Here is an 11,487-nt window from a genome sequence, read left to right on the forward strand (position 1 = left end):
TCATGTGCAGGGCTGAGTTTCTATTTCCCCAGAAGTCCCTCCCTTTGTGATCTGCCCCTCAGATCCTGCATTTAACTGTGTGAGCTGTCACAGTCACCTGACAGACAATGGTCCCAACTTGAGTCAGCAAACTTGACTTTAATTTGCCTTTGTGTCTGACCTCTAAGACTTTTATTTGTAGTTCTCATGCTGAGCTTTGGTATCCTTCTGCACAAAGTAAGCTTGAAAAATTTGTGTTTTTACTGCAGTTAAACAAATGACAGAACATGGCTTGCTATTTAAATGTAAGTTTATTAGTTGTGAAATGTACATGTTTCCAGGTGGACACTGAGTAATGAAACTAAAGAATAACTTGACATTGCGTTTTTTTAAACAGCAGAATTTTACAGTGAGTATAAAATACAAAAACGTCACACTTATGGAAGCTGTTTGATAATGTTGTTTGAAGTTGGCTGCACACAGTAACTTGCAATAAAACATGGTTTATGTTATGATCCTGATACAATGTGTAACTTATAAAAAATGCAATGTTAGTATGACTGTACACTGAACATAAAATGAAAACAATATGGCAAAAATAAAAGCATGTATATAACCATACAATGTGGAGACTGTGTGACATTCATTAACTAACATTCCTCAGGCACAACTCAGACATGATTAAGTACACAGTTGATGGGCTCTACTTGTTACAGACATGCATGATGTAGAACAACCTATACACTTACAGTCAGGATTTCTAAAAATAAAAATACAAGGTAGATGATCCTTTTTAATGAAACCCATCCTGATTAACTGGAGTTTCCCAATCTTAATGGTGCTCAAAGTGCTTCTTGTAGCACTTACTCCAAATTATAAATAGAATTAGGCTAGAAGTGATTTAAAAAAAAAAAATCACTTTAAAAAATGTTGAGTGTTCAAAACACTTTTTTTTTTTTTTTTTTTCAAAATGTCAGACTCCAACCTATGCAGATGGTTACTTTTGGTGGCTAAACAGGTGGCTTATTCAGGAAATCACATTGACCAAAAAAGAAAAAAACAAAACAAAACAAAAAAAGAAAAACAACAATTATGCAGACACACCTTGCCCTTGCAGTGGACAGGGAATGCTGATAACAGTCTTTAGCACACTGCATGTGAACTTCAAAGGTGTCATCAAACTTAACACTTGCTATGCCAGTGAGCATTATTGCTTTTTGATGTTTGGAGATTTCTGCAAGAATTGCATTTTACGGCTATTGGATTGTGAGCACTTCTGTTCTAGAAACTACCGAGAAACCTCCTTCTTGTCAATATACCTATGACAACCATACATCCTCTCAATGCCCAAGGTCTCTAGTTTGTGGCTGTAAAGCTTCATCTCACTATGATTATCCTAGATGTCACTAAAGGTCAGTCTATACACCCCAGTCTTAAAAGGTTCATTCATTCATTTATTTTATTTAAAGCCTCGGGAAAATGGCCTCACTCCATGGCTGAAATGGCTACTGTGGTGACTAACATTCATCAAATTCTATTTTTAGTGTAATGCAAAAGGTCCCATTTGCTTCCTGTGCTTGGAAAATATGCAATTATCCACTTTAGTCAGAAAGCCATTTTGATATATCATGAAGGATCCAGCTAAAAACAAGTTATGGATGGTCCTTATTTTTGAAAGTCCAAAATGACCACCACATACACTTTCAAAAACATGGAAAGATTTGGTTTTGCAGTTTGTCATACTCTAAACTTTCCAAAAATATATAGTTTATCAACTCCCCAAAGATCTTAAGTGTAAGTTGCAATAATGACATTTTTAATCTGACTACACTGATTCAATCAATTTTCTGATGAGGACATTGGTTGAAAATTGGCCTAGGGAACAAAGGAGAGGGGAATAGTTTGGTGAGGGATTTTGATTTTGTAAGGTGAGGAGAAAACAGGAGTGAGGTTGAAGCCGGGCAGCCTGCCACAGAGAAAGACCCCGTTGACTCTTTTTTATGGTGATACCTTGACGGATTGCAGTGAAACAAGTGTGTATGGAGGACCATAAAGACTGGTAGAGTCATCAGGCTAAGGCTGGATTACTTATTTTCTTGATTCTACAGCCAATGAGTTTGATTCATTTTGGACTTTTTTGATTTGCAGTGCTTTGCTTTTTCCTGGTTTTTAGTTTTGCATTTTAAAGACAGGACATTGGGCATTCCTTTTATTGCTTGGAGTACTTTCAGTAAGGAAGACTTGAATTGGACAAAAAGGACAATTTACTATAGTGGTCATTTCTCCAGTTTTTTTTTTACTTGCACTCTTATTTGGGAAGGGGGAGTTGCTACCTCAATAAACTGTTCAAGCTTCATTAAAATTTTCTTTAAGTACTTTCTTTTGGTAGTATCATGCGGGAATTAAAGGCTGCCCAATAATTTTGCTGCCCTTCTCTTACCCAAGTCATTATTACCACAGTCGCTTTAGGATTTCACTTTTTCAAAAACAAAAAACAACAACAACAACCAAAAAAACTAGGCTTAAAATTTTAAGCAGATTGTTATAACACTAAAGGGGCTGAGAGCCACTGAAATAGATTACATGAGTCAAGAAGCAAAGCCCCATAAAGGTGACGGAGTTTAACAACAGGCCACCACAGGCAGATGATCTGATCATGACTTGAACAACAATTCTGTGCCTAAGAAAACATAATAAACACAAGAAAACTGAATGATGTCACAAGTTCTTCAAAATAATTTGTACATGCCACTTAAGAGCAAACATTTGTATATGTGTGGTTCTTGCATGAGGCCCATCATCACCACAAACTATACTTGTGGGAAGAGTATGTACACCCTGCAAGGCCAATTCCTCATCAGCATATGAGAGGTCAGTGTCTAGACTGAGTGAATGAAATGTATTTATAACAGTGCTGCTACATGAGCTTTACAGTCTGTCTTTGTAACACTGGTTTTTATGAAAATGTAAAAAGACATGACGCAGAGTAACTTCTAGCCCCAAGACTTCTAAAATAAGTTCTCTAAGACATATTGACATGGACGCACCATATATCCAGAGTGCTCTCCCTCCTCTTCCACCTCCTCTTCATCAACAGTGCAGGAAACAGTTTCTATAGCAACTTCCTTTGTGTTCCTGTCAAGTGAGGGCAGGGTTACGATTGTGTTGTACACCTCTAAAGCAGAGGATAACTCTGCCAAGTCACAATGGGATTTCTCCACCTCCTCCTCTTCTTCCTCCTCCTCAGGCCTGCCAAAGGTTAATGAGAGTAGGTTCACATCCTGGCTGTCCTCCTCTCCCACCACATCCTTCTCCTCTTCATTTGACTGAATTATCCCTACAGTCAATTTGTCTGCATCTGCAGGACAGGGATCTGAACCCTGATCAGTTTTAGGGAGAGAATCAGAGTGTAAGGCTGTGTATGCACTCAGTGGCTCCCTCAATCCAGCATTGGAATGTGTCTCTGTTGAACATTCAGGCTGGGGACTGAGGAAGTCTGATGCTCGGTTTAAACTGTGCGGCAGTTCAGGCTTTGGGGATAAAGGAGCTGACAGAGATGATGAAGACGAAAACGAGGAAGAGTGGAAGTCAGCACCCAACCGCAGTTTGTAACCTCCTCCTGTGCTCCCTCCAGTGATCTCTGTAACACTCTCCCCATCACTCTCATCTGATGTGTGGGTGCTCCTCTTCTCACCTGAAGAGGGCAGTGTTGGTTTAATATTCAAGAGAGAAGAGAGAGATGTGCTGCAGGATGCAGCAACTAGACGCTCTTCCATGTGATGGATGGTTGTCTGAGACAGAGAGAGAGGGAGAGGGAGAAAGGAAAGGGAGACAGAGCAAAAACATGGTAAAACCAATACGTTGGAACAACAGCAATTGTTGTTTTTAAATAGCAGATATTCAACAGATGGGAACCTGTCCCTGCTGTTTCCATACAAGTAAAATCTTTGAGGTAACACAATTAACAATTAGTGAATTCATCCATTAGTCAGCAGAAAAAGAATCAGTGACATCTGATTAATTGTCAGTCCTCTATCATCCATTTGATAAAGGACTTGACGTGAGGTATTGCTGCTTCTAGTCTACATTTATACTACACTACACTTATACTACACAATTTTAAACTACATACTTTTATGATTTGTTACTATTTTAAGCAATTTGAGAACACTTTGCTCTCGTCCAATGTGATGTACAACAATCAGCCAAAACATTAAAACTACTGTGGGGTGAAGTGAATGACACTGATTATCTTCACCCACCCAAAAATTTCAATTTCATTTCATTTCAATTTTATGTATAAAGCCTAATATCACAAATCAGAATTTGCCTCAGAGGGCTTTACAGCATATGACATCCCTCTGTCCTCAGACCCTCACAGCGGATAAGGAAAAATCCTCCCCCAAAACCCTTTAACAGGGTAAAAAAAATGGTAGAAACCTCAGGAAGAGCAACTGAGAAGGATCCCTCTTCCAGGACGGACAGACGTGCAATAGATGCTGTGTGTACAGAGCAGATCAACCTAATAAATTTACAGTAATCCATGTGACAAAATGAAACATCATTACAGATCGCATACCCACTCTAATTGTAACGGCACTAACCAATGGCAGTGGCCCCCCGAGCAGGACAATGTGACATGTCAGACCAGAGAAACTGCTCAGGAATGAACCGGGACAAAGAGCTCAAGGTGTTGACCTAGCCACAAAAATTCCCAGATCCCAATCTGATCGAGTATTCGTTGGATGTGCTGGTGTCTCAGAGGTAACTCCAATCCATGGTGGGGCCTCCTTGGTTCAGACTCGGCTCTAACATGTCGAGGAATGGACACAGGACCTCTGGGGGTGTCCTGTGGTGTCTGGTACTGGAGCATTGGCAGTGGATCCTTTGAGAGCTGTCTGTTGAAAGGTGGGGTAGCGGTATGTCCCATGGATGCTTGATTAGATTGGGATCTGTGGAATTTGGAGGCAAGGCCAACATCTTGAGCTCTGTACCAGATTCCGGGCCATTCCTGAGCAGCTTTTGCAGGGTGGCATGCTGCACTGTCCTGCTGGGGCTGGGCACTGCCATTAGGGAGTCCTGTTGCAACAAGGGGGTGAACTTGGTCTTTAAAGGCCCTGACACACCAAGCCGACAGTCAGCTGGTGGTCAATGTTGGGCTGTTGGTGAGCGTCTGTGGCCCTTGCCGCTGCAGTGTGTCTCATACTGTCCTCATCGGTGCTTGTCTTTTTTTTTTGCTGGTTCAGCATGTTGAATCAGCATCAGCAACTGTGGAGCCCATCAGTGAATTAAATCACTGTGATAGACAGTTCAGCTCAGTGCACAAGAGGAGAAATGGAAGTGAGGAAAGTAAACAAACAGCTAAAAATCAAGAGGGCATGAGATTGAAACAAATTTGTTACATAAGGTAAGATATTTTTTCTTTAGCCAGCTCTTTAGCAGAAATGTTTTGTGATGTTTGTGTTATTGTTCACTGGTGCATGGTAAATCTCTGTTCCTTCAACATTGGATTGTGTTGTTAATGTGCTAACTGGCTGACTAGCTTTTCCCTTTACAAACGACCGCCATCCTCTGGTGTGGAGAGTTATTTCCTCTCACACAAGCAAAGAAAGTATGTGCTGGTTGCCTGTCGTTGAAGTCTTTCTGTGTACATGTCCAACTTTTTGGTGGAGACAGTGATGTGAGGTGATGCAGCAGATAATTCTCTGAAGTTGTTTTTCTGTGTCTGGGCCTTAGCAGTGTTTGGATGGGTGGCACACATAATATATAACATAGAATCCAAGATTTCCCAGCAGAACATTGCATTGTAGTGAGATGATCAATATAATTAACTTCACCCATCAATGGTTTTGATGTTGAGGCTGATCAGTGTACATTTGTCATTACTGGTATTTTAAGACATGATAATTAAATTTATGGAAACTAACAGGCTAACGGTAGGGCTGCAGCCAACCATTATTTTTAATCTGCTGATAATTTTCTCAATTTGTTTTACAAAATATCAGACAATAATGAAAAACAATAATTTTAGATCAGAGCCCAAAGTCAGTCATCAACAGCAGCTGACTTTTGTAGGGATTCTTGCTCAAAGACACTTCAGCATGGCTGCTTAGCAGTCATGAAAGCCTGACCTAGACTTATCAGACTGTTGACAGTTAATCACATGTATATAAGTGTTCTGACATTTAACAAAAATGAAGCTGTATTTCTTTTATGTGGTACCAAGCAACATGTTTCCCACCAGTGGAAAAGTTGTTGAATCATATTAAAGGAAGTGAGATTCCACAAAGCGCCCCATGCCACAGTATTCTGGGAAGGAAACTTAATGAGCAACCAATAGCCTCACATCCCCTGCAAATTTCACATTCGATTACTGGCCACATGCAAGTTCTGGGTGAGGGGAAAACCCTGCTATATCTCACTGTTACTTTGGTTGACTTAAGGTAATTAATGATGGAACATGAAACCGTTTCTTAATTTACAAAAGAGCGTGTTTAAATCTCCCTTGCATGAGACAAACATCACAAATAACAAAAGGTTAACTGTAACCGACGCCCACACCCAGAACAGCTCTTAAATCCCAGCTGTAATAAAATAAAGCCAATGACTGATATGAAGTGAAGGTTTCATAAGCTATTGGTGACTACAAACTGAATAATGCTCTCTCTTTAGAAAATGTCACCCTCCCCCTTGTCATGAGGCAAGTTATCAGCCTGTTAATAACAAAGTGCTTTGAACTACTAACTGTAGCTTTGCCACATAAACTGCTTAAACCAAGGCCACATGCTTTTGAGAAAACAAAAAAACTACAGGAACATAATGAGTCTTATAGTGAGGCAGTAACAGCAAAGCAGCAGGTTTAACAGCAGTGTTGTTCCCACTGAGAAGTATTTTATTCTGCCAATGACTATGCTACAGAACGGTGATTATCGTACATTTTTCACTGGAATTTGTTCATATTCATTGTACATAGAGAAAATGGTGGTTGCATTTGGCTTTACTGTTGCTGTAGGTTGTTAACTGAATCAAACAGGAAATATTTTCATCTCCATTTTTACCAGCATGACATTTGAAAAAAATCAAAGCAATGAAAAACAATATAAGCTATGGGCCTGATGCAGCTGAGAAATTAAAATCAAATTGTAAAATTATAAGAAATTATAAATGCCCACTGAGACAGGTGATTTGAATTTGAAGGACTGAAATGAGAGACTGGTTGATGAAACGTTCTGTTCATTATTACAATTCTGATTCAGCATCAGGAGTGATTGTTTTTATTGTAAAAAAGAGGGCTGGCTTCTAATGTAATATGGGATTTCATTCCAAATTTTACCATATGTACAGAAAAAAGGATGGCTCTGGTTATTCTTCAGTCTTGTAGAGTTATCTTGTATGTTGGAAAACTAGTACAAAGTGATGAAGGGAGAAAGCACTCATGACATTAATTGTACAGAATAATATCTATTACTACTGTATAATTACAGATGTGTAATGCTTTAAATTGCAAATCACTACACAGTGATGAGTAAGGAGGAATGTTAGATATATTCTAGAGCCTAGCTGTTGGTTCAATAAGTGCTGTAGTAGTGAGAGACCAACATACGACCTGATCTGCCTTCTCATTAATCTCTTTTATGGGTATCTGAATATGCACTTAAAATGTGAGCACCAAGTGTAAATGTGGGTGTCAAGATAAACCTCAAGGTATACTTTTTTTAAACTACTGTGAGTCTCTGGTTGGCCAAAACTACAGGGTGAGACAGACTTTCTTTAGATAATTCAAATACATGCTTTTATTTTGCATTTATAGTCAGATGGTGTGCCTAACGTTTAAAAAAAGACTTAAAGTCAGGAGAAAGTTAAGTGTTTAGCAGACTTGCTCACTCAAAAGTCTCAAAGAGTAATTGGGTGCCGGTTCATAAAATCACAGCAAAGTAGAAAAACCCGACAGCACTCACTAATAAGTATAATACTTTTAATATATTGGATTGCACAGCAGCAGTCAAACGGACGTGTTTCAGCTCATAGCCGTCCTCAGCGTTAGTTGTTAAGTTAAGTGTTTCTGGGGTGTCGGTAGCGTAGTGGATAGTGCTGGCGCCACATGTACAGAGGCGATGCCTTCGATTCCGGCTTGCGACCCTTTGCTGCATGTCATCCCCCCACTCTCTCTCTCTCTCTCCCCGTTTCACACTGTCCTGTCAATTAAAGGCAAAAAGCCCAAAAAATAATCTAAAAAAAAAAAAAGTTAAGTGTTTCTCATATAAAGTTATATGTTCACAGGCCAAGTCATTAATGTACAGGAGAATAATGTGCCAAGAATGGTACCCCAATATAGTAGTCGGGGAGGAAGAAGAAGTCTGATACATAAGGAGCTTACGTCTTCAAATCCAACATATCCCCATATAATGGTTCGAAAATGCACATACAATGATAATGTCACATTACGTACCTCTTGTGAAGTTACATAGAGGGCTGTAACTGACTCAGAAATATGTCAGTTGAATGAGATTCGGCCATTCAATACTAATATTTGACGGTTCGTTCTTTTTTCCACATGTGTAAACACAAGTGTAAAGTTTGAACAATGTTCAGCACGCCGTTCAAAGTGACAGTTATATTTACATAATAGTAAACAAGCCATCTGCACTAAAAATGGATCAGAAATGTGCAACATTTTTTGCCGACACGGCATAAGACAAAAGACAGAGACTGTATCATATTAACTTGCTGTGAGCTGAAAGTTATTTCAGAGCCTCACAGTGCAAATTCTCTCCTCCTCTGGGCCACTGCATCATATCAAGGGGTGGGAATCTCCAGGCACCTCTGCATCATATCTCGGGGTGGGAATCTCCAGGCACCTCATGATTTGATTTGACACGATTATCGATGCATCACAATGCATCAAAATGTTTGATTTCATCACATGATTTATTTTTCTCTTTCTTTTAAAATATAGCATACTGTATTTCTGGTGATCCATCAAAGATTTTTTTGCTTGCATACGGTGTGGCTCTTGTCCAGGTCCCTTTCCCCTTCAACCTTCCTCCATACCCTCACTTTTGAACCGGGGATGCCAGTCGGATTGTATCCATCTGCGGATGCTCACGCTTGCCCAGTCTGGGATTTTCACATACATGGGATATACAAACGCCTTCACAGGGTCTAGTGTTTGCATAGCCTACTGTAATATTTCCCATGAAACAGTATGCAATTCACGTTCTATTTTATTATATATGGTCTGCATCGTTTTTATTTTAAAAATCTAACTGCATTGATGAATTAATTAATTAATTTGAAAGCACCTTACAGTCTTCTGTGTGTATAAGAATAACATAAGGGGGAGGTGGAGTGCTCCACCACAGCCACTGTGTTATTTTTTACGTTATGCCAGTAGAGGAGCGGTGAGCAGCCTCTCTCTCCTATAGCGCCGGTGAAAGCCAGGACACTGGGCAGGCCAGGCACAGCGTTTTTAAAAAGGATAGTGCACCCAAACAATGAAAATTCAGCCATTATCTACTCACCCATATGCTGAGGGAGGCTCAGGTGAAGTTTTAGAGTCCTCACATCCCTTGCGGAGATCCAAGGGGAGAGTGGGTAGCAGCACAACTCCACCTAATGCAGGCTGGGCGCCCCAGAGTAAAACGTCCAAAAAATACATGATTGAAACCACAAAATATCTCCATACTGCTGGCCCGTAGTGATCCAAGTGTCCTGAAGCCCCGACATCAAAAGTGAAAAACGTCGTTTGAACTCTGTTTTTAGCCTCATTGTAGCCTGTAGCTCTAACTGCTTCTGTGTACACCGAGCTCACGTGTGCGCGCTTGCACCCGAGACCAGCGAAAGCACGTGAACACACATGAAGGCGGTGCCCATGTCTCACGGTCTCGCCCAAGGGCACACATGAGCGCAGTCCACAGAGAGGCAGTTAGAGCTACAGGCTACAATGAGGCTAAAAACAGAGTTTAAATGGCGTTTTTCCAAACAACTTTTTATGTCGGGGCTTCAGGACACTTGGATTACTACGGACCAGCAGTATGGAGATATTCTGTGGTTTCAATTATGTGTTTTTTGGACGTTTTAATCTGGGGTGCCCAGCCTGCATTAGATGGAGTTGTGCTGCTACCCACTCTCCCCTTGGATCTCCGCAAGGGATGCGAGGAATCTAAAACTTCACCTGAGCCTCCCTTGGCATATGGGTGAGTAGATAATGGCTGAATTTTCATTTTTGGGTGCACTATCCTTTTAAGGTAAAACAGCAGAGAGTTAATTTCGTCACTACAGAGGTGTTTTAATTTGGTCAATGCTGCAGCGTGTGTTTGTTAGCCAGTTTACATGCTTATCGCTGCTCCTCTAGGTCATGGCGTAGGTAAGTATTCACAATATACTTCATGTTCACATTGCAAACGTAATTATTTAAACATTAAATTAAAACAAGCTTGCAACTACTGTCTTTTGTGAAGATGAATTAGTACAAGTTAACTTTAGCTCGTCCATGCTATAGACCTTGCAGTTGAGGTCCGACCCTTTTGTTCTGTCAACATCATGTTATGAACACAACATTTACATAAGCAATTAATTGAGATTTGTGAATCGATGCTGAATCGTACACGTCCGCATTGCAATGCATCTAAGAATCAATTTTTTCCCCCACCCGCATGTCCGCAGCTGCTTGTACCGAAAAGCAGCATGAGAGTAAAGAACGCTTTCTCTGCAACAAAATCTTGGGACCAAAATCCCAAGAAGTCCCCAGTACTCTACACAGAAACACTGACGAGCAAAAAAAAAAAAAAAAGCTGTCGACTTTATTATATTGATCTGTTCTGTACGACATCTATTGCACATCTGTCCGTCCTGGAAGAGGGATCCCTCCTCAGTTGCTCTTCCTGGGGTTTCTACTGTTTTTCCCCCCATTAAAGGGGTTCTTTGGGGAATTTTTCCTTATCTGCTGCGAGGGTCCTGAATTTTTTTCTAACTCTTCCGTTTAAATGTTATTAAGGTTTGAAATTGCGCATAATTAAGGGCGTGGTCACTTTGAGTGGCAGGTCGCACCATCACGGGTGGCTAACTAGCATGCTAACTAGCCGCTGGCTCTGCTGTGCGGAGCNACTGTTTTTCCCCCCATTAAAGGGGTTCTTTGGGGAATTTTTCCTTATCTGCTGCGAGGGTCCTGAATTTTTTTCTAACTCTTCCGTTTAAATGTTATTAAGGTTTGAAATTGCGCATAATTAAGGGCGTGGTCACTTTGAGTGGCAGGTCGCACCATCACGGGTGGCTAACTAGCATGCTAACTAGCCGCTGGCTCTGCTGTGCGGAGCTCAGCAGAGCTGAGCTCAGACTCTGNCGTCTGCTCGGCGACATCTCAGCCAATTCGTGCCCATGTTCAAGGCATTGAACCTGTCCTCTCAGCCGTGTTTGTGCCTTTTGGATATTTTTTCAGGCAAATATTGGAGTAATATGGCTTGCTGTTCGATTAATTATACCAACAGACCGTCGAAGAAGTCTGTGCTC

General features: G+C 40.7%; 1 protein-coding gene across 2 annotated transcripts in view; it reads right to left on the minus strand.

Moving 5' to 3' along the window:
- Positions 1–273: 273 nt before the first annotated feature.
- crfb2 (cytokine receptor family member b2) overlaps positions 274–11,487 on the minus strand; it is a 57,800-nt gene continuing 46,586 nt past the window's right edge. For both annotated transcript variants that reach the window (XM_050048329.1, XM_050048330.1), the window contains one exon: positions 274–3,770. In XM_050048329.1, coding sequence (XP_049904286.1) covers positions 2,988–3,770 — 783 coding nt within the window. In that variant the 3' untranslated portion in view covers positions 274–2,987. The remainder of the gene's footprint in view (positions 3,771–11,487) is intronic.

The sequence above is a fragment of the Epinephelus moara genome, chromosome 7, assembly GCF_006386435.1.
Source record: "Epinephelus moara isolate mb chromosome 7, YSFRI_EMoa_1.0, whole genome shotgun sequence".
NCBI classification, from domain to species: Eukaryota; Metazoa; Chordata; class Actinopteri; order Perciformes; family Serranidae; genus Epinephelus; species Epinephelus moara.